At 41.2% G+C, this 23713-nt stretch overlaps 2 protein-coding genes across 2 annotated transcripts; one reads left to right on the forward strand and one right to left on the reverse strand.

Moving 5' to 3' along the window:
- Positions 1 to 1005: 1005 nt before the first annotated feature.
- LOC6573438 (kelch-like protein 6) lies at positions 1006 to 2417 on the forward strand. Its single transcript, XM_001999483.4, has 2 exons — positions 1006 to 1164; positions 1223 to 2417. Exons 1-2 carry the CDS (start codon positions 1103 to 1105, stop codon positions 2382 to 2384), a joined length of 1224 nt encoding a protein of 407 aa, XP_001999519.1. The 5' UTR covers positions 1006 to 1102; the 3' UTR covers positions 2385 to 2417.
- Positions 2418 to 16965: 14548 nt separating this feature from the next.
- On the reverse strand, positions 16966 to 20558 carry LOC6573437 (AF4/FMR2 family member lilli). The gene is made up of 4 exons (XM_032728095.2): positions 20448 to 20558; positions 20039 to 20101; positions 19799 to 19961; positions 16966 to 19722 (listed from the first exon to the last, which is right to left on the reverse strand). The coding sequence occupies exons 1-4, from the start codon at positions 20516 to 20518 to the stop codon at positions 17125 to 17127; spliced, it is 2895 nt and encodes a 964-aa protein (XP_032583986.1). The 5' UTR covers positions 20519 to 20558; the 3' UTR covers positions 16966 to 17124.
- Between the last annotated feature and the right edge of the window lie 3155 nt (positions 20559 to 23713).

Raw genomic sequence — 23713 nt, forward strand, 5'->3', positions numbered from 1 at the left:
CGTTGCAAGCAACGCATTCGCGCGATGGCAAAGGCATAAGTTTTCCACTTAAAGAAAAAATCGCCGCAAAGTTGCCTTAACGCTTGCGAATAGCCCCGAAGTTGGCCATTGCCAAGCATTACAAAAAATTGTTGTTTGCTTTTATTTTGCTCGCAATGCTCCATTTGCTTTCTGCGGACTGCCGCAAGTTGTGGCACTTGCGAGTCGTCGTCGATGCTTTGCTACTGCTGCTGCTGCTGCTGCTGCAGAGCTCGAGATTACTTTGGCCGACATTGTGCAGCATTTGTGCTTTAAATATTGTATAGAGCTGCTTGTTACTGGACTAAAAAGCCACTGCCCGTAAATGCAGTGCAATGCATTCAAATCAGGGAGGGGAGGGGCGGTGCTTGGCGCTCGCTATTTATGGCAGAGACTGCTGCCGCTCCTCTGGCGGCCATAGTCATGCAAGAGGATGAGTAAGGCGTAGCTTTATTGAAAACAGAGAGCTGTTATCCGAGCATGCCTGGCCTAGCCCAATAAGAACATACTCGATAGTTGGGCAATTGCTTAATTGCGACTTAAGCTCAATTTTGCAATACCTCGATGCCCGCTTAGCCTTCACCTGAACGGTCGACTGACCAACTAGCCATCTGGCAGCTGGTAAACTGGTAAACTGGTTAGCTGCTCTGCTTGTTGTTGCCACATCAAATCCTGGCCAGCCTCCGCTTACAGTCATTGCCTGTAATGACTGGAATTTGTGGTTAGCCCGATATGAGATGGGGCGGCCAGCACATGGGGCTGCCTGCACAGATAATCGCTCCGACTTCCATTCAAACTAAGCCCTTGAGCTGACACAGAGGCTGGCACTATAAACGAATAACGAACGAGAGATTTGAAGTCCTGTAGTTGCGGCAGAGGCTCTCCAAGTGCAGTCAAAGTGTAGTTAGCCCGGCTCTATATGCCAGCCACAAATAAAGCTGTTAATAGTACAAATGTTGTGTTAAGACGCCAACAACACCTGGGCTACTTTGAAACAATCTATACAATTTATAAGTGAGCATTGATTTTCATTCTGTGTAGCAAATGAACTAAATCAAATAGCAAAAAAATTCTATGTGATAAAATGTACAAGCTGAAGATGAAGAATGCGATTCGGGCGCAAGCGAATCTGAAGACTAAAGACATGTACGTAGACTTGGCACAAAACACGAAACTCTTCAAGCCCAACCACACTTATTCACAGAAACCGAGGCGTCCTGACACATATCCTTGAAAGCTGCAAAGAGTCCTCACTCGCTGACCTTGAGTATACGCCACTGTCAATTTCAGGCAGGAAAACCTTCCTGGACGACTCTTTTAAATGCCATCTAATATACAATCAAGCTAAACTAAAAGCTGGCCTGGCCAACATTGTGCAGAATCGCATTCGCACCGACGTCCAGGTGGTGGTGCATGGTACCACCTTTGACTGCCACTTGCCCGTGCTGCAGGTGGCGTCGGAATACTTTAGGCAGTTTACCTCAACGCCCACGATCGTTATCGACGAGCCAGAGGTGACGGTGTTGGGCTTCGAAAAACTCTATGAGTGGATACTTAAGCGGAATTCTCTTAGGCTAAAAATCGATTGGCTATTAGATATGTACCGAACAGCACGCTTTCTGAAAATGCCCAAATTCATAGATAAGCTGTGGGGCTATTTCGACAATACCAAGAATTTTAACGAGGGCCAAGCCTTCAATCTATATATAAAGGCCATTCCTTATCCGACTGAGATGTTGCAAGCCCTGATGCTGACTCGGGTGAATCGATTCTTTCTGACAGCTGTGACGACCACGGAGTACCTGAACCTGACGGCTGAACAGGTCTATGCAATGCTCACAACCAGTGTCCTCGCTGTTAACTCCGAGATGGAGGTACTTATGAGCGCCCTACGCTGGATGATGTACGACTGGGAGGAACGCAAAAAACACAAGCTATTCCTAATGCAGGCCGTAAGATTCAATTTGATGCCAGCCTGGTATATACTCTCGCTGAAGACCAAGCAAAAAATGCCCGAACTAGCGGAGATCCTCGAGGAGCCCGTAATCCAGGACGCTCTCAATGCGGGCCTGTCCTACTCGGTGACCCAGCACTTCGTTCACTCCGACTCTCCATTGCAGAAGCCGCTTGAATTGAACACCGAACATCAGCGTGAATGGATCATCGATCGTAGTGCAAGTCATCATCATCTCTACAATTGCCCCAATTGGACGTACCTGGACTATAATGCTTTTACTCTCTATATGGCGCAGATCATCCAGGCTAAAAATCTGCATTTTCATATCTTACGGCTTTTCAAGCCATCGAACTTCGCGCCCTGCTGCCAGGAAACCGTTAAAAATTGCAAAACTCTTTTAGAGATTTGAGGTTGATAAACATTTTATCGTTTCACCAATCGATTTGCCTGTTTACTTTGTGTGGGCGGTGCGTGTCAACACCCTGGGGCACCATATAATTGCTACAATTAATTCCATGCGGACTGAGCAGCCGCTTTAGCTGCATTTCCAACTTCAGCTTTACATGCGCATTGAGCGTTTCTAATTGGCTCAATGGACGCCATTTGCCATATTAATTGTCAACGTTTATGAACTAAGTGTAGCGACCTCGATGTGTCTGTGCGTGTGTGTGTGTGTGTGTGTGTGTGTGGCATGTGCGGAAATTGGTGCTCGTGTGTTTACGTTTGTTAAACACTCGCACTACACTCATATTCCGGTGTTTGCTAACGGTAATCAAAATCGCGAAAAAATTCAAATAAATAAACAGCAATAACAAGCAGCAGCCAAAAAGAGAAACCTAAACAAAGGTCTGCTCGATCAACTGATACCCTACACCCAAGGACACGAGTATTTCAACTTTATGTAAGCATTGCCACTGTTCTATTCATTCGTCCAACTCTCTCAAGTGCTTCAGGTAAGCTATTCTATATGCCTAGCAAATGCAGTGCTCAATGCATGTTTCATTCATTCATTCATCAAGTCAATATGCTTGTGAAGCAACTTTTAACGATAACAGGGTATTGAAGAACTTTTGAGCACATGTGTTCAAACAAATTTGAGAATTATTAAATACTTCAAGTTCAAGTTGAAGCTGACAATATTTGTGTTTCCTAATAAACAACTAATTTTGCGGTATTGTTTCTAGTGACATATGTTAATGTAGAAGCAAATATTGACACAAAATCTTCAAAAATAAATAAATAATAGAAAAATATATCAGTAGGCATTCTGAGTATCTACTCTGGGTACTTAATCAACTGCTGAAATAAACAGTATATTAAATGGAATATTAATATATATATATATATATATATTTATATATATATATATATATATATATATATATATATATATATAGTAATTTTATATAAATAATGTAAATAAAATATTAAAGAACCCTTGCTTAATATATAGAGAAATTTATTTATTTATTTTTCACTTTTTATTAGCCTGTGTATTTGCATACGGAATTCAATAACTTAAGGCGTATAAATCACGTAAAAGCAATACGGTCAATTGCCACTGGTTGAATTTTATAAAATACGTTTACGATGATAAAGTTCATAATAAATGCATATTTCCATTCATTGATTGTTTTATGCTGCGGCTCAAAGAAAACCCATACACATATGTAATGCATACCATTTCGGTTTTATTTCATATTATTTAATTGTCTGCAGTTAAGCCGACAACGATAAATCAATGGCTGAACAATCGCTGGCAAATAATCAAGGATTTTTAAATTTATTTTTTACTTGCATTTCGGGGACAATCAGAGATTTAGCTGCGCATAAAGTTGCAAAAAGATACGCCTTTGATGCCGCACATAATGATTGATGAATGCAATTAAAAGTGGGCAAGCAAAGGAGCAATAACGAACGACTGCAGGAGGCGTCTCTGACAATCAGACTTGAGCACTTTGTTAGGAAAAGTAATGAAAATTAACGATAAAATGCAGTACAAACGCTGCTACGACTGCTGCAGACCAAATTTAGTAAGCGAGCCAACTGTTTAATACTCTATTCAATAGCAGGCTCTCAGCTATGCGAGCTAACTTCACAAAAGCGAATTCAATTTGGCTGCTTATTGTCATCTATTACCGACAACAAATGCGATAATCCTATTGTGGTTGTTGGCTCTCTTTAATTGAAATCTCCCCACACGCACTGCGACACACACACACACACACACACACACGTATGGGGAAAACTGTAGCTAACAGCGACAAACAAAAGCGGCTTTACTTTTCATGTTCTGCGGCGAGTGCGTTTTGAGGCGCCATTACTCACTGCTCGCAGAATGGCATAACTATGCTTGTGGAGCTGCCCACGGCATCCGATGGGATAAACTATCAGCTGGCATTTCGCATGCCACGAAAAGTTTGCAACCATTGTTTCAGTTGTCAAACAAGCGTTGTCAAAAAGTTTTCGCCTGCCTCGCCAGCCGCAAATTAGGTGCCGCAGCTTAAAGGCCACACTTAAAGCCTAATTAGCTAATTGACCACTTCGAATTGGATTCGAAATAGGAATCTCTCATATCAACGAACTTATAGCCTTATAGAATGCCCCAAGTGCCTTTAAAGCAACTAAACTAGATCTTTAGTCTAACGATTGGTGAGTACGTGTAGCTTTAAAAATATATATTAATAATAGTAATAATAATAACAGCACGCAGCTTCAGCTGGCTTACTTTCTGGGACAGTGTCGACCGCAGCTACAAGTCTGAATAATTCGCTTATTGCAATTAAAAGCAATTATGCTCGTTGTCCCAAAAACCACAAACTCATTAGCTTGGTGCACCAAAACCACAATGCAGCATTGCTTAACCACAGAAACAACAAATACCTGCACAGCAGCAACTAAGCCACCCCAAATACAAACACACACACACACACACACACAGATGCGGATGCTGGCACTCTCATATACTATCACAGTAACTGTGTATGTGTGTGTGTGTGTGAACTGTATTTACATATTTGGGATTTGAACTGGGCAACCATTGAATTCTAAAGCTCTATCGTCTTTCAAATTGCAAAACTTGAGCCACTTTCATGCTAAGCAATTTTTTGACCGCTTCCTTTTTGACATGTGTGTGAAGTGCTCTCTGCCCATTGTCCATTGCTCGCTGCCCATTGGCCATTGGGCCGCAACGGGTGGTTGAGGTGGGTAAAATGTTTGTTTAGAAGGTTTTATGCATATGTCGGACATGTGAGAAATTCCATTAGGAAGTTTTCTTTGTTTGCATAACATTTGCATCTCTAACAGAAAATAAAATTATTTATTTGTGGCCAAAATGGGTCGCTTTCACTCACAGCGCTCACAGATTTTACATCTAGAATTTTATTATTACTATTATTATTATTTTGTAATGGATTTGAGTGTTTGCAGAGCCTCAGTAAAGAATAAATCATTTGCATAAAATCGATTATGCCATCTCAACCGAATCAAATGAATACCAAAAAAATAATAAATAAAATAAGAGAAGAGTGAAGTAAAATAAATTCAAATATAGATCAAAGTTTACTTCCCACGAATTATGTAAGCATTCCTTCTATGATCGCCTAATACATATATGTATATATTTATATATGTATATGTATATGTTTAGGTATATACTTGTGGCTCCCTCAGCATTAAGTTCTTTGCATTGTTATCATTTTAATTATTATTTAAATATATTTTACAAAGGCTTTAATAATTTTTAACATTTTTAATGAATTTTCTTTCATTGATTTATTTAACCCAAATTATTTAGCTCAAGTTAAATCAATGGGCAAAGTTCTCTAGGCAACTCTTTGTGACTCGCGCATATAAATAATATTTCCCATTTTCATATTTTTTGACTCTATTTAAATTGATTAAGAATACATTCAACAAAACAATTCATATTTCATCCAAAGCTCTAAATTGAATTCAGAATGTAAACAAATTAATTTTATTTGTAGATACGGGACTTACAATTCGAAGCGCATTCATCAAAATGCCAGATATGATATGTAATGAAGGAATTTGTAAATATCAATTCTAAATGAACGTAGATAATAATAATGCCCGAATAACTTCGAGTGCATTTGTGCCATCTAATCCTATTCCATGTGCACACACATACACACACCCACATCCGTATGTGTTTGGCTTTGGGCCACAGTTGGATTAATTATGTCTTATTGATTGACTGTCTCAGGGAAATGCAACTAACGAGAACTATCTACATATCAGTGCTCATATGGGCGAGGCTGTGCACATAAAGCCGAGTCAGTTGTGTTAAGAACTGTGTGATTGTGTTATCATAGGTCGGCGTAATGTGGATTTGTGCAAGCGAATCGGGTTATCGAGCTGTGCGAGGTCGAAGTCGCCTGCTGAGCATCGTTTATGGCAAAAATAGATGAGTAATTTGATTATGCACAGAAACGTCAAAGTTATTTATATTTCATTTCTTAAGCAAGCAAAGTTAATTAATTACTAAACAGCTTTAAGCTAAGAGCCGCAGACAGACGAGCGGTCGCACAGCCGGACGGACTGCTCAGTCTGTCAGCAGTTGAGCGCTGCATGCTGGAGCGCCATGAAATTACAATAACTTAAGAACTTTCGGTTCAGCTCACTTAAGAGCTCACTCAATGAGCAGGGACTGCAGCAGCAGCCGGACCGGACTACAACTGACGGCAGGAGCAGGTCCTGGCAAGACGCTAAACTTCAGAGCATTAATGGAAACTTAAGATGGCTGTAAATTTAACAACAGCAGCAGCAACAAGCATGTCAAATTTAAATGGCGATGCCAGAGGAGAATGCATGTCCCAGCACTGGAGATGGCTACAATGCCACAGCTCGTCTGCCAAATGCAAATCCAAAAGACAAATAAGGAGAGCGAGCAATAAGAACAAAAAGAGCAAGAACTAAAACAAAGGCAAGCATGCATTTGGTTTGCTTTGGATGCCAAGCAACGCTAAGCAAAGCGCAACAGTGGCGCAAGAAAGCGAAGCGAGTCGCGATTTGAGTGGGATTTCAATTTCAATTTCGCCTCTGTTGGCATTGCTAATGAAGCATCAGTTGAACCACCGCGGCGGTTGCACAAAGCGTTGCCTCACAAGTAAATGTCAAACAGCAAATGCGCTGCTCGCATTGAGAAACTTTTGGCGGCCACAACAAGCGGCAAACGGCATCTACAAATGCCAGATACGAGATACAATATACCCAAGTCAGATGTGCCTGGGCTGTCGGACACATTTAGCAGCGTCTGCGGCTGCCCCGAGATACGAGGGATATGCAGCAGGCAAAAATGAAATTGCTTGCAATAAATATCAAATTAAATAGAAATTTGCAGCGCCACACAACTGCGAGCGGCGAGTAGAAAGTGGAGAGTGGCGAGAAAAAATGCAAATCTCTGCTAATTCTTATAAATTATTGAATAAGAAAAAGTCAAATGATTCATTTTTAAGCTCCACCCTTCATCACTAAAGCTCAGCTGGCAGCAGCAGCAGCAACAGCAGAAAAAAATGACCCTGGCCAGTAGCAGGAGCAGCAGCAAGAGCAGCAGCAGGAGCAAGAGCAGGAGCAGCAGCAACAGAGCTATAAAACGAAGAAAAATTCGTTGAAAAAAAATAGAAAAGAGAGAACATTTCCGGCTAAGGAGAGACACGCAGTAGGCGAATGCGGTAAGAGGAGCAATGCAGCCAGGCAAGTGAAGCTGTGAGCTGTAAGCCGAGATGTGTGTGTGTGCGTGGGAGTTAATGAAATTCTGGTGTAATTTAAATATAAACAGCGAGTTAAATTATTTAGGCACATGGCCCAAGCCAAGCTAAATCGAGTCTTAAATACATTTCTAACAGAAAATCGTCTCTGTGAAATACCGATTTGCATGTCTAAAGATCGATGCGAAGCCTAAGCTTACGTCGGAGAGGCGTTCCGCTGTGCTCTCAAAGGCTGCAGTTTGCATAAAGTGAAAAGAAGACACAATTAAAGGGCCACACACACAAAAAAAGAACAAAAAAATCCCGAGAGCTGCACAAACAGCCAGCGCCTGGCAATTGAAGCGCATGCAGGACGAGCGAGCTTTGAATGCATGCACAAGGCAGTTTATTCATGATTTCACATATTTCGTCACGCCCCCCGCCCTTTGTCAGATGAATTCTCGATCTCTGGCGCTGGCCCCAGTTCTCTGGATGGTCGTCTTTGTTGTGCATTAGTCAACTGTTCGCCAGTTCGTTGCTTGCGCAAAAAATATTGCCTTAGAGTTTGTGCAAACGTGGCATGTGCACACACACATGTATGTGTGTTTGTGTGCGTGTGTGTGCACATGCATAGAGGCAATGGCGAATGCTTTCTACATGATTTCTCTGGCGCGTGTTTTTGTTGTGCCCTGCTGCTTTGCAGTAATATTTCGTGCCCCACTACACCCCCTCGCACTCATGCCCCCACGAGCCATCCATTCTCCTCTTTCCTTTGTGCTACTTTTGCGAAGTTGCGTTTTATGGTTTTAACATGTTTACTTTAATATTGTGAATTTGTCTTCCCGGCGTTACCGTGACATATGTAGCTGGCGAACAGAACTCAGGCCACTTACGATGCTTATATATACGCTATATATAAGGCTGGAAAGCGAGACTACACTCATAGAGTCGAACTTTACATGAATCTATTTAAACATTTCAAATTTGTAGAATGAAGCGCTGATATGATGTAGTTCAGTTCGAGTTGACAAGGCTGCTCTAGGCATAAATACAACATTTATTTAATTTTTAGATTTAATTCCCTTCAATGTCATACAATAACAATCTTAAACAAGTAAGAAGGCTCCAGTCGAGACTGCTCGACTAGGAGATACCCTGAACCCTCCAAGCTGATATTCTAATCATTCTGCACTTCTTCTATGTACACATACATACACATGCACTTATAAGCACGCGCTCTGCTAACTATATACAACGCAAGTTTGAAGTCTCCAGGTTTAAAAGTGTTCAAACTAGGCTGAAAAAACCAAGTCGATTTTTCGATTATTCTCGATAAAAAAGTTATCGGATGAGTTATCGAAAAAATAAAGCAAACTCGTACTGCCTATGGTATACACGAGTATGCATGCCAAATTTCTCTAGCTCTTATATCTTCTGAGATCCTTTTGCTCATACGGACGGACGGACAGACGGACAGGGCTATATCGACAATAGGTCAATAATCCTAGAGACTTGAGGGAGCTCACCTTTCGGCTGCTTGGCAGCGATACGTAATCAATGCTTTGAAAAGCCTTTTCAATTCGTGGCTCGGCTTTTGTTTTGTTGAAATCAAGTGCGGCAAATTGCGCAGCCAAATCCGTTGATGTGGCGGTGCGCAATAAGGCCCGCCCTAAGGTGGGCGTATCTGTGCGCTCGTCTATTGAGCCTGTGGGCAGCTCCGTAAAGTGTTGCGTGGGTGCCTATCATTGGAGGATATTTCACTAGTAATACTTAAACAATAGAGCAGATCTCTGGGCATGGCATGTATTTAATTATAATACTAATAATGTGACTATTTAGCGAATGGCAGATAAGTCCTCAATGGAGAATGAGGATAATGCAAATTGGTTGCCTCAGAGTGACGTAACACAATGGCTGCTGTTCTACTAAGAATCAATCATGCATAGCTGGCAGCAGCCAAGGCAGCTGATATATAATTAGTCGATAATGAGAAGCTAATTAAACTTAATACTTATTCCTATCAATATCTCACCGCTATACAAATTAAAGGGAAGTCTTGTAGTTGAAGTTGAAAATGTGTTGAGTTTATTTTGTCTGCTGTACCTGAAAGTAAAGTTCAATTAGTTTTAAACATATTGTTATTACAGTTAAAGTTAGTCAATTTATTTATTTATAATGCTTAAGATAGATTGCAAGAAATATTATAAAAATAACTAATAATAACTTAGACTTTTACGAAATTTAATTTTTATAAAAATATGAACCTAATTCTGTATAACTCGATATATATTGCGAATTACTTATCTCTTATAAGTAAGCTTATCTGCATTGCCCGACTCAATTGAGACATACACTCGCATATGCATATATACACGTACACAGTGCAATTTTTCTTAGCATACAATTTGTAAGTTTTAAAGTTTCTTTCTGTTCTGATATTCATTGGCAGCCGGGCCGGGCCAAGTGCTCTCCATTTGCGACTCCTTGACTCTGTCTGTAATTCACTTGAGCAATTAGTTTGCTTGATATTGAAATTTCCATTCAAGCTCGTAAATTTGCATGTCGTGTGAATTTATGCTTGTGAAGGTTTTATGCTGCAACTGATGTTTGTGTTCATAGACCAAATTGCAGCGCCACTTCAGAAATATTATGATGATTATTTGCCCTGTTTGCCATCGTTGTAAAACACACATACGTGCTTGCTGCTCTTAAAGTGAATCATGTATGAAATTACTGGCAGTCGCAGTAGCTAAAACGAAGCTTATATGCTCTAGTAGAGAGCTGACCTTCATAACGGATTGAATACTGTAGCTCTAATGACAAGATTGTTAGAGAGAAGAGATGGTTAAAATGAAGGACAATTTTGCTTAAATACCCTTTTATAAGATTCTTGATATTAAAGCTTTCTGATGAATTTTTAGGGGCTCAGGTGTCACAGCTAAGCTGGACTCATTCGGAATGTTAGGAAAAGTCACGTGCCACAGCTTTAATAGAACTTGCACTGCTAAAAGTCAAATGGACTAATGCTAACTATGTGTGCAATAAGCTTCGGATGGGTTTGCTGCGCTTATCAAGCGATTGCCAACGACAGGCACTGTCAGAGCCAAATCGATTGCTCTGAGGCACTTTGGCATTCATATGCATATCGCTGGCAGCTCCACTCAACGTCAAGCAAGTGGCCAGGCAACTACGTGACAATGTCGAGCCCATCGAGTGTCGCGCAAACTTTGGCGCCTCGAACTTGTCGCACATGTGTTGCCTAGACAGCACACGGCAGCCACGATGTTTACTGTATGCTACATGCTACATGGTATATGGCATGTGGCATGTGGCACACGGCACGGGGCACGGTTGACTCCATCTAGTCAGAGTCCTTATGCCACTGTATCTGCCAAAGCTCGTATAAATATTTAAACAATAATAAGTTGGCGGAAAAACGCAGAAAACTTCCACTGTTCCACTGTGGGCCTGCCTGTGCAGGGGGAGAAAATAGCGAAAACTTTTGTTATGTTTTTACCGTGAAAATGGCACGAACTGAGCGTAGCTGGCTTGAGCTGTCGGGCGCACTGAACGTTCACTAATCATGCCAAGGGTTGGAGCAGGTAACATTGTGTATACGCCGAGTATGACGCATATACAGTCTGTCTGCGAGATATCGCATTTCATGTTTTCAATTAGTGTTAATGTCAATGCAAACATTGAAATGAGCCATGGCTGACCAAATAAAGTCAACGATATACTAGATATAAGTATACCATATTAATCATGGTTACAAATAAATTGTTTATTTGAGAAAAAGAGATGATTCCATAAATAATGATCCTTCCTGAAGTCTGTCTAATTGAGTAGTTCCTCTCAGTTCCATGTAGCGCATGTGAATGACTTGCAGTATCGAGGAAAGGCAGAGAGAAAGGGTTACAGTTATACAGCAGCGGCTGTGTAAATATTGTCATAGTCAACACCCCCAAACGAGGCGCGGCCCTGTAAGCCATTTGCATAAATGTCAATCATACGCCGCGTGTACCACAAATGTTGCTCCCAGCAGTGCCTATTTAGGCAGCCAAAATACACGAACATATGCGAATATACATTCTTTTTTTTTGTATTCTCACACCACTCACGCCCCGCCCTTGCGCCCCTCTTCGGCGAGCAAGTACAAGGAACACGGCACGGCATTGTGACTTGCGCTACTCGATTTGCGTTTTATTTCAAAATTGAATTTCAGCACTGATTATGTGTATGTATTTTTCTTTTCTCTTTCTTTTCTTTTATTTATTTATATATATAAATTTTTTTTTTCGATTCTCGGTACTCGTGTTGTGTTCTCTCTCACTCGTTTGCGCTTGCTCTTCCTGTCTCTTATTTGGTTGCTTGGGGTGCATAAATAAGCAGCACTCAATTATTCGTGTTGTGGCTGAAGCTATATTCGTAATCCTTTATCCTTGTACCTGCGACGTGCTGATTTGATTTGCTTTGCAATTTATTGTAGAAACATGCCACACTCGCTCTCTCTCTCTCTCTCTCTCTCTCTCTCTTTCTCTCTTTTTAACACTCTCTCCCTCTCTCTTCCTGTGCTCGTTCTTCCATATCATCTATATGATATATTCCGTCTGATAAATGCTTTATAAGTTTTACGTTTATGCTAATACTCAACAGAAATCAATTTTAGACCCGACGCGCGACTTAAAGCCGTCGGCTCAAATTTCAAAAAGCGTCTGTTGCGATACTTATTGCTGTACATGTAAGTCGAGTACGAAATACACTCAATTTTTCATTCGATGCGAAACGTCGCTGGGAATTCTCATTTGACTAAGAGCATTTAATTGTGACCCATTTCAGTTTTATTTGCGATTCGCCTTTGAGGCTCCCCGTTGTAGCATTTAATTTCAAATTTTTCAATAAAAAAATGTTCACTCGAAACCTTTTAACGCTCCTCTCACTGTTGCCCTTCGGCCCAACAACCAGTTACAAATGTTCAGCTCATTAGGAATGAATGAAATGAAAAAAAGACGATGTTTCTTTTTCAAAAGCTTATTATAATAAATAGAGATACATTTAAGTATGCGCTAAGGCTGTGCCTGGCTCTCGTGCATTGAATCAATAATTTTTGTTTGCTTTTCTATTCAATGCAAATGCTAGATAATTGACTATATTGGTTAAAATTCTATTGAAACAAAAAAAAAAAAAAAAAAAAAAAAAAAAAAATTCATAAATTTTAATGGTTTGAGTGCACTGAATTGCACTGCAAGTATAATTAAGACATACATGTATAAATTGCCACAAAGTTCGTAAAAAAAAAAAAAAAAAAAAAAAAAACAAGTAAGAACGTTGCAGTCGGGCGATACCGATTGCAGAAGACTCATTCACAGCCCAAACGCTGTCAACCAGAGTATATAGTGCAATTTTCAAGTCTAGTGCGCAAAAAAAAACAGGGCATGATCCCATTAAAATTGGAAAATCATCGATAGCTATTGCTATTGTATATAATTTATAAAATTTAGACTTTTAATAATATATATGTATTTATATCCATATATTGGATACCGGCTTCAAGCTAGCAGCAGATCAGCGCGATTTTACTATACATGTGCACACACTCATCGTCTATTCTATGCGTACAGACAGAAGCGCGCCTTTTCTCACATTCTTAGAATTTCGATTGATTTCTGGACTTTCTAGCCGTTACTGTAGTTTTGTCTGATGACGCTCTCTTATTAAGCTATTCTATTTTAGCAACTGATTGCTCGAGCAAAGCAGTGGCGCGGGTGCTAAGGGCGACGCAAGTAATGTTAGAGTAGGGGAGGTTCGAACCTCTACTATGTTATTATTATTATTTTTTTTTTCATACATATTTCGTTTTTTATAAAATAGATATTTTATTGGAAAGGTGCGAGCTTGACTGAATGGCACTTAATACTTTTCATTTTCTTAGTCGAATAATTTTATAAGTTTAAATTTGTTTCTTCTTAAATAGCCCTCAAATACATATACGCAAATATATACATATGTATATATGTAAGTCTGCACGCATAGCATCAAGCATTCCAGCCTTATACACGCGCTCATTTGTATGTGTGTATGTATGCACACATAAATGCGTACTCTAGCATATTCTAAGAATCTCGTTGCGATTGATTTGTCTGCATTGTTTTTGAATTTCCAGCCACCACTCTGGCTTTTCTTTGCTATGTGGCGTCATAACAATAATGTGATTTCGTTTTAACTACTGTTCATCGAAACAACGCGGTGGTGCTGTAGGCTGAAGCGCCGACGGCCATTATTTTAGCTATTTTGACAAACATGCTGTTTGGGTTGGGTGCGAGTTCAAATCCCGCGGAAAACACTTTTTTGTAAATTGCAAATTTTTGTTATTTTAGCTTCTTTTAAATTTTTTTAAATTCATAAAAATGTTTCTTTTTGTATTATGAATATCTATTAAGCTTATTTATATGTACAAATGCATAAATAGATGGCTGACGTATACAAATGTCGCAATACGGGCACTGTAAATGCCGATTGCCACGCCCCTAGTGGCCGTCGACTCCTCAATTTTAGCCAGTTCTTAGAACGAGCAACCGGTTACCTAAATGCAAAATTTGAATTCTTACGCTCAAAAAATGTGAAAATTACAGGGTATTTTTCGATATGCCACGCACCTAAAGAGGCTTAAAAATTATTTTTGGGGCATCGATAGAGGAGGCTACCAGTAACTTAACTATCCAAATTTGAAGCTTCTAGCTCTTAAACTGTAGGAGATATAAACTTTTGCGGTTTGCCACGCCCCCTATGGGCGGACATATATCTACCATAGCTCATTGGACTTGGGGGATCAACCCGCGTATATATACCAAATTTCAGATTTCTAGCATCAATAGTGCCTAAAATATAACAGAATTCGAAAAATCACTATATCTTCAGGTCCGATTTGCCACGCCCCTAGTGGGCGTAGATATATAATTTTTTCACCCATCTTCATAGAATTAAAACATCAGCTTACGTGCAAAATTTCAGCATTCTAGGTTTTTAACTTTAGGAGATACAGTTTTGTCCGATTTGCCACGCCCCTAATGGGCGGAGATATATCCGCCATAGCTTGTGATCTTGGGTGGTCGGCGCGGACCTATATACCAAATTTCAGCTTTCTAGCTCTTCAACAAACATGATTTCTGGTATATCGGAAAATGCATTTTCCGATTTGCCACGCCCCTAGTGGGCGGATCGGGAAAATTTTAACACTTTATAAATCGGAGATATACACGAGTATGTGTTCCAAATTTCAAGTCTCTAGCTTCAATAGCGCCGAAATAGATTGCGTTCATACGGACAGACGGACAGACGGACAGACGGACGGACAGCAAGACGGACATTGCACAAAACCAATATACTCATTTCACTTTCGTGAATGAGTCTAAAAAATCGTTGAATAAGCTTTAAAAAAATTTAGCCAGGAATAAAAGAGCCGAGAAAATTCAATGAGAATAATAAAATCAACGTCATTTTTATCACATCCATATATAAATTTGATGGGAAAAGTGTCAACAACAGCCAGCAGTCAGTTTCCAGAGTTAATCGAAAAGTGGACATGAGAATAGAATCAAAGCTTGTTTCTCTTCTTATGCTAGTCGACTATTTAAATATATATATACTATGTATATATAGTTATTTACTACACAAATATAGATTTATAAATATATATGCATATACACATGCGAATAAGGACTTGAGTGCCTAAGAGCATTTAGGGCTCGGTATGTAAATGCTTAAAATATATTTGAAAATCATATTTTACGATGCAGTATTTTTTTAAGCCTGAATACTAATATTTTTTATTACTTATTTATATGTAATAAATATTGGCTTCTTCTCTCTCTCTACTTCTGTCACCTTCACTCTCTGTCTTTCTCACTCTCTCTCTCTCTAACTCTTTCTCACTCTCATTCCACCTATCTCCTTCTCTCATTCCATCTCTCTCCCTCTCCCTGAATTTATGTGGAATATCTGCAATATATTGATCTTTTCGTATTAAAATATGCATATTTAATTTTCCCTCAAGCAATTGTTATATTGTTGTTGTTTTTTTCCCATTATATTTGCCTTTTAGCGTAGCTGCAGCTGCAACTTTCACCAGTTCACCTTCTAGCCTAGTGTCAGAAAAGGTAAAATGTGCATCGCGTGCTGCTCTTCGATAGCTGCACTTAATTAGCATCGGGATATGTTGGTCAGCCAATTGACTCTCTGACAGGCAATCAACCCATTTCAGTGACAATTGCACTTTGGCTTATTATGCAACCTGAAAATGCAATATTGTAATGTACGCATACGATATGCATTGTATATATGTATGTACATACATATATGCGCTACCATGGTCAATTGTCCAAGTCAAGAACCAACAATATATATATATATATATATATATATATATATATATATATATATATATATATATATTTACACGTATATAAATACCAAAGTGCACCACAGGCTGAACTCTTATGAAATTAAAAAAGTGAGCCTTTTGTGTGTTTAAACGGTTATATAAAAGTTGTTAACGATTCTGATTTCTGAATGCATTCCATGATTTTTAATTAATTATCCGCGTAAAAATCATTTAAGATTGCAGCCTTAAATAACTCACATTTAATATTTAAAAAATCGGCATCAGTTTAACGTCAAGTTTTCATATGCTTCCTATTGCTGACAAACTCATATTTATAATTTAATTAATTAAGTTAAGCTTATTTTTTGGCATAATATTTAACAACGAAAATATGTACTTAAAAATTCGAAAATTTAATTAAAATTTTTAAGCAAGTTTTTTTTATTATCTTTTGTGAAAAATCTTAGAGCTCTCAACATCTAACTTAATTTTATACAAAAGCGAAACGTATAAATTAATTGTTCATATTTTATTTTAATAGTTTATTATTTAGTTTATATTTTAGAAATATATTAAATGTAACCATTTTTCATTATATAAATGTATACCATTAAAAGTCTTCTCTTAAATATTACAAAATATTATGATAAAGAGACCAATTCCCAAATCGAAATGTGCAGAGTCAATTCAAACCGTAAGCTTATTAAAGTTCATATTATATTTCTTGCTAAGCTTGATTAATAATTTATTTTATTTCATACTCAATTTAACTGTGTGTGTTTTCATTTCTTTGTGGAAAGTAAGCTAGACAAGATTTATATATATATATATATATACTTATATACATATATATTCAAGATGCTTTATATATATATATATATATATATATTCACGATGCTCAAATCAAAGTTTCCATTCATGAATTGTGTGCGAAGTGGGAAGTGCTGTGGACAGAAATTGAATGCGATCCCATTGAATGAATGACCACTGTGTGGGGGATGGCCAGTCCATTGGTTAACCTAAATGGCAGCAAATTAGAACTGAAGTGTTTGGCGCTTGTTCTAATTCTTCGCTTCGCTGCCCGTTGAAAAATCGAAGTCGCTTTCGCTGCCGACGCCAGACGCGCTGGCCACTGCTCCCGCGGGTGCTGTAACGCTCGGGTTGGGGCTGGGGCCGGGGCTGCCAGTAAGTCCGGGTAGCTCCTGGACTGGTTTCGCGCTTGAGCTATCATCCGTTTCGCTGCTGTCAACGAAATTAACGCGCTTCTTCTTCTTCTGCTGCTGCTGCTGATGCGCATCATTAGGCATCGCTTGTTTGTCTGTCGACGCAAGTATCGATGTGGGTTTCGCGGGCTTTGCGAGGCTGCCGGCCACCGCTGGTGAGTGAATGGCCTCGGGCTTTGCATCAGCCCTGTCGGATGGCGGGGCCTGCTCCACTTCCTGTGGTGCGACCAGCTCCGCTGCTGTCCCATTGCTATTGTCAGACATCGGATAGGCGCCTTGCTCTTGTTCGTGATGCTCTTCCTGTTGCTGTTGCTGTTGCTGTTGCTGTTGCTGTTCGCCATAGTAATCATAATTTGCCGCTGCAGCATCATAGTCCTGGCCCGCGTAGCTGCCATCCGGGGCATACTGAGCTGCATTGGGATCGGCCATGTACTGGCCAGTGGCCTCATCGTATATGTAGCCCGGGTACTGGGCATTGGGATCATAGCCAGCTGCATATTGCGCGGCATCGTAGTTGCTGTAATCCATGCCGGAATATTCTTGCTGCGCTGTGGCTGCAGCCGCCTCTGCCTCGGCCTCGGCTGATGCGTTTGCTGCATCCGCTGCATATTGCTGATAGTCTGTGGGATTTCCGATTTCACTGTACAGTGGCTCGGCCGCAACGCCTGCCGGCTGCTGCAACTGTTGCAGCTGCTGCTGCGAAGTCGACTCAATGCTGGCGTAACTGGGCTCACCCGGATCCACATAGCTATTGGCATCATACTGCCCGTAGGCTGTTTGGTCTGGTCGCTGCTGCTGCTGCTGCTGCTGCTGCTCCGACAACTGTTGTGTATCCATGGCACTCACCTGCTCATCCCCATGCTGCTGCTGGTGCTGCTGTTGCTGCTGATGTTGTTCCTGTTGATGTGGCTGTGGCATCGATGCGTTGCTTACCAAATTCTCCACTAATCCCGGTGTCGATGCTGTAGTTGCTGTTGTTTTTGCTGCAGTTGCTGCCGCCGCCGCTGCCGTTGCCGCTGCTGCTGCTGCTCTGGCTGATATCGCAGTGGTTGTTGCCGTCAAACGTTCACCGTAAATGGCATTTTCAATATTCTCAATCGACACTCCGGGCTTAGCGAATGGCTCATTGGCTGCCGGTGGCGACAATTGATTACCTCGTGCTAGCTGCTGATCAACCGCAGCCGCTGCCTTCTCCAAAGCAGCACGGCTGGCTTTGACTTCGTCAAGCAAATCGCTGCTGATGCCGCCAACGAGGCCGCCAATGGCGCCATCGCCTCCAACTGTTTTCATTTTGCCAGCACGCACGTTTAGGTCCGCTCTGTCTTCGTACTGGTCCTTTGGCCGTGTCATTGTTGCTATTGGAGCTGCCATTGGGTGCCAGGGCTCATCGATTTTCAGCTCACCAAAGTAAGCATCGAAATCGCGTTGCTGTTGTTGTTGCTGTTGTTGTTGTTGGTGTTGTTGTTGGTGTTGCTGTGGTTGCTGTTGTTGCTGATGTTGCCCGCTCGCCTCATTATAGCCAACGACACTTGGCGATTTTTCATGCTCGCCTTTATTCACGCGTGAATTTGGCCAAGCATCCAACTCCTGCTTCTGCGCCTGCTCCTGCTCCTGCTTTTGCCGGCTGCCCCTACGCAGCTGCGCCGACACTTGCGGTCGACCGCCAGCGTCATCGACGCCAGCGACAGCGTCAGCTGCAGCTGGCAGCTCAGTCTGCGCTGCCGTCATTGGCAATTTATCAAATGTCAACGAGGATGTTGCCAACGTCGAGGATGTGCTGCTCAGCTCCCGTGCGCTCATATCTTTCACTGAGCATGGAGTTGATATCGTCGTCGTTGTCGTTGTCGTTGTCGTCATGGCTGCTGTTTTTGCTGGCGCTGCTCTGTCAACGCCGCCACCTCGAGATTCATCGACTGCTAGGGCGGCCGCATCAAAGTGCGTCATTCGCTCCGGTAAATCGGCATTTTCATTGTCCAGGGCACGCAATGTGGCACGCAGGTCGAACAGATTGGATGTGGCAAGCGGCTGTCCCACGCCCACACCCAGGCCCACAGCGCCATAGCCAGCACCTGCGCCACCATACAAGTCCGGATAGGGCATATAAACGGCGGGCTGTGGTGTCACCTGCGAAGTTAATAACATGCCAGCTTGAGTGTTGGTCGACGTCGGCGCCGACGCCTGCGTCGCAAAGGCCCATTGCTGTGGCCCTGCAGTCGTCAGGGGATACATCAGTGGTTGGCTCTGATTTGCAATGGGAGCTGCTGCAGCATTAGTCGCTGCTGTCCCAACAGCTGGACTCGACACGGCCGCCGCCTGGGGCTGGGGCTGTACGAGCACAGGAATCGTCATTGCGCCGCCTCCTGGAGCGGCTGTCTGTTGTATGCAGCGTAGCGTTTGGCTTTGAACCAATTTGGCAAAGTACATTTGGTACTGCAGCTGCATGTGGACAAGCAGATGCACATGGAATTAGGATGCGGCGGAGAGTGACTTTCGAATTGCACCTGTGACTCACCTTCATCATTTTAAGTCTCTCGCTGCGCTGCGACATGACAGCCGTCTGCTCATCGATGCGCTCCAGCATCTGCACCAGCTTTTTGTTTCGTTCGTTGCGTAGCGTCTGCTCCTCCAGGAACTCCTGGTATTTCTGGCGTGTCTTCTGTCGTATGCCTTTCTCGCTGGAGCACATGAGAATGAATGACGTTATAAATGAGTTCCTGGACTCGTTGGCACAGCAAAAACAAATTTTACTCACATTTCACTGCGCTTTTGCAGAACCTTTTCTAGTTTATGCTCCAGCTGCTGGCGATTGTCCTCGCTGTGGCACCAGGAAAAATGCAGAAATTAGTCATACATATAGAAGCATAAAATATATTATAAATAACAGTTTTTTGTATATCCACAATATTGATTCCGAACTTTCAAGCTTTGCCTCACTTACTTAACTCAAAGTCCATCAAATAATTAGAAATTAATGTAAGCTACAAGCAAAGTTGCAAAACTAAAGGCAAAGTTAAGTAATTTTTTCTTCTTTCTCTGCCTTCAAAACTTATTAAATAATGTTTTTCTGCGCAGAGCAAGCTAGCTGGCTTAAAGAGATCTCGCCTGAATCATATTTACTTCATGTTGCACTTATATCTAATTATAAAATGTGCTCCACAAACCTGCGACGCAGCTTCTCCTGCAGCAGCTCCACTTGCAGCTTGTAGTTCTCCAGCTCCGCCTGCGGATACATCTCGCTGCTGCACTGGGTCTAGTCGCGCTCGCACTCACCGTCCGACTGTCGATGGCAGCCGGTGCTCTGCTATGTTGACACAGTTAGCGTGGCACCGCGGGCCCAGCACCAAATACAATAAATGCGGCATTGAGAGTTATTTTTAAAGCAACTTTATTTGAATGGGCGCATAAAAGGTGCAAGCGTATGTGTGCCTGTGTGTGCCTGTGTGTGTGCGCTTGGCATTTGTTTATTGAATGCGGTTGTCATGGCTACCTCATTTCTTGGTTCAGTTCTGTTCACTTTTTATACATTTTTGGTGGTTGCTTGGCATTGGCCCGGGCTACAAGCAGGCAGGAGGACAGGAGACGGGCGACAGGCGACACTGCGGAGTGACCTGCCCTTATTGATTTTACTTTGGCCCCTTTTGGCTATGGCCACACAATGTGGCGGACATTGAGAGCGGCCGGCTAACTTTCGATTTTGCCCATGTTCACATCTGGGGTGCGCATTAATTGCGCGGCCAGCAAGTGGGTCAGTTTTTTAAGCACCTGTCTGGCGGCGCGAGCTCCACACGAATAGCGAGAATCGTTGGGGCTGGCCAGAGCATTTGTCATGGTATTGCACGAGATCTGCCTGGACGAGCGACCGCAGACTCCGCACTAAACTTTACCGATCCCTGTCCACACTTTAGGGTGGCTGACAAAAAACACATGTTGTTCTCACTCTCACTCTCACACTCACACTCTCACTCACTTTCTGGCGAGGCAACCAAGCGTGCAGCACCTGAATGTGAATTAATGGTAGCGTCTATCACTCGTTGGCCGCAGACAACGGCGCTCTGACATATTCACAGAGTCACCATCATGACCAGAGCCGCGACATCGCCAGTCGGTGCAGCAGAGAGGCCCGACTCCTGCTCCTGCTCGTGCTGCTGCTGCTGCTGCTACCCCTAGTTCAGCGTGAGGTTGGCTTGGCTTTCGCTTGGCATCTGCCGTTGTCGTCACGGTGTCGTGGTTGCGGCTCGCAACATACAATTTTCGGTTATTTACACTGGCCAACATAAATGCGACAAGTTATGCGCGCATAAACAGAGAATACAGCATGCAGTGTGTGTGTGTGTGTGCGTGCTTTCATTGCGGATGGATAGCTTTTAGGGATAGTTCAGTGTATATTTAGTATGTAGAAACTAAAAGTAGCTAGCTAACAAATTAAACACAATACACAAAATAAATTAATGAAGCATTTATGTAAATATTTATTTTCATCAAAAGACAAGTCAAAGACAAGTAAACCTATTTCATCTGTACGTCTAATACACTGAGTTTTACTGCTCATAGATTGTAATCTAATTAGAAATAAAACCCCTAAAGATCCTCATTAGTCCATTTCAAACCATTTCATAATACTAAAATTAGTAGACACAAAAAAAATAAATAAATAAAAATAAATAAATAAACTATAGATTTTAGAAATATGGAAATATATCTATAAACCATATATATACAAAAAATTCATTATTAAGGTATGATATATAAATGTGTATATGTGATATTAAAAATATTAAAAAATAAAAAAAAAAAATAAAAATAAAAAGTAAATATAAATAAATAAATAAATTCATTTTTCTTTCATAAAATATCGCAAAGCTCCCCTACTTAAACGCCTTTTCCTTTGCAATGTATATGCCCTTCGTTACCACATGTCTAATGTAAATATTTAAATAGCATATGACAGACACAGACAAAAGACAAAAAAAAAAAAAAAAAAAAAAAAAAGAATTCAAAGCTTGATATTCCGATTATTGTTTGAAGTGTGGTCAGAGTGCTCCCTTTTGCCATCACCGTATGAATTCCTATCACCTGTAAAGTCCTCCACTGAGGCATTTGCTTTCATATTTATGTTGGAGCTTATTGCGAAACGAATTTAAAACAATTGATTTGCCAAATAAAGTTGTTGCCAAGTAACAAAAGTACCAGCCACGCCCATACCCCCTCCACAAAGCTGATAAAAATATGAATGAATGAATGAATGAAAAGCCAAATATTTGCTAGAAAATTCTATTGACATGCAATCATCAGCTCAGAGACTGAGACTGGGCCTGCGGTTAATTGATTTTTAGCAGACACTTCAAGCGAAATGTATTTTGAATTGTCGCACAATATATTTATTATTAGCATTGATCTGCAGCTCGCGATAAAATGCATTGACCAAGTATTGAACAAACTGAAACTGGCTTCAATGGCTATGCATTGCTCTACCAAAGTATAAAAGGAACGGAATTTGCTGGGAAACTTTCTTGGCGAATCGAAAAGAAAATTGAATATTTGGCCAGAGCGAATTTATGTGTATGGCTTTATGCTGCAAATGCCACATTTTGTGAGACTATGCTGCTTGCAGGAGTCTCTCTCTCTCTCTCTCTCTCTGTCTGTCACACACTCTTTCTCTTTATGCGTGCGTGTGTGTGTGCGCGCTGCCTGCTTATCAGTCGCTGCACAGCATACTTTTTGGCGCATTTAATTTCAGAAGAAGTGGCGACCTCGACGCCTTTTCCCGATTTGCAGTCAATGAAGCAGAAAACTGAAAACTTTTTCTTTGCACTCTATTAAAAATAATGGCCGCTGACAACGGAGCCACTCGCCCAGCGCCAAGCGCCAAGCGCCAAAGACGCCACATGCAGTTCCCATGTGTCGGAATGCCACGGCGGCTCTGCTCTGTGCCAGCCTCGCAGTGGCTCACAGTGTGTGCGCGAGACAGCAGCTGCCATAATATTAATATGTGTATGTGTATGTATGTGTGTGTACTTCTGGTAATTTCTCATAGCGCTCCATTCATAGAGCCTGCGCTGCCAATGACCACCGGCGAGTGCCTTTCAAAGGGCCGCTGCTTGAACTGTGGGGCAAAAGTTCAACCACTCGAAATTGATTGAATTTTCTCTTTTTACAAAGTTAGATATTGTGAATAATTTAACTGCAGACATAACTGAAATGAATACAGAAAAATTAAATTTTTAAATATTTATTATTTAAATTATTTTAAAAATAATATATAAAATAAAATTGAAATTACTCCGATATAATAAAAATTTCAATTTGCTTAAATGTCAGTGGTAAAGCTAAGTTGCAGGGTATCAAATAGTCGCATATGCATAAAGCTCTCCGGACTGTGTTTGCCCTTTCGCTGTTGACATGGTGGAAAAAGCTTCAGAGCAAAATC

This window comes from Drosophila mojavensis, unplaced genomic scaffold, assembly GCF_018153725.1.
Source record: "Drosophila mojavensis isolate 15081-1352.22 unplaced genomic scaffold, ASM1815372v1 contig_16, whole genome shotgun sequence".
NCBI classification, from domain to species: Eukaryota; Metazoa; Arthropoda; class Insecta; order Diptera; family Drosophilidae; genus Drosophila; species Drosophila mojavensis.

Coding starts and splice junctions, on each gene's coding strand:
- LOC6573437 (XM_032728095.2), bottom strand. CDS start 20,518: ATGTATCCGCAGGCGGAGCTGGAGAACTACAAGCTGCAAGTGGAGCTG. Junction 20,102..20,447: donor CAGGAGAAGCTGCGTCGCAG/GTTTGTGGAGCA, acceptor CTGGTGCCACAG/CGAGGACAATCGCCAGCAGC. Junction 19,723..19,798: donor AGAGACTTAAAATGATGAAG/GTGAGTCACAGG, acceptor GTCCACATGCAG/CTGCAGTACCAAATGTACTT.
- LOC6573438 (XM_001999483.4), top strand. CDS start 1,103: ATGTACAAGCTGAAGATGAAGAATGCGATTCGGGCGCAAGCGAATCTG. Junction 1,165..1,222: donor AATCTGAAGACTAAAGACAT/GTACGTAGACTT, acceptor ACTTATTCACAG/AAACCGAGGCGTCCTGACAC.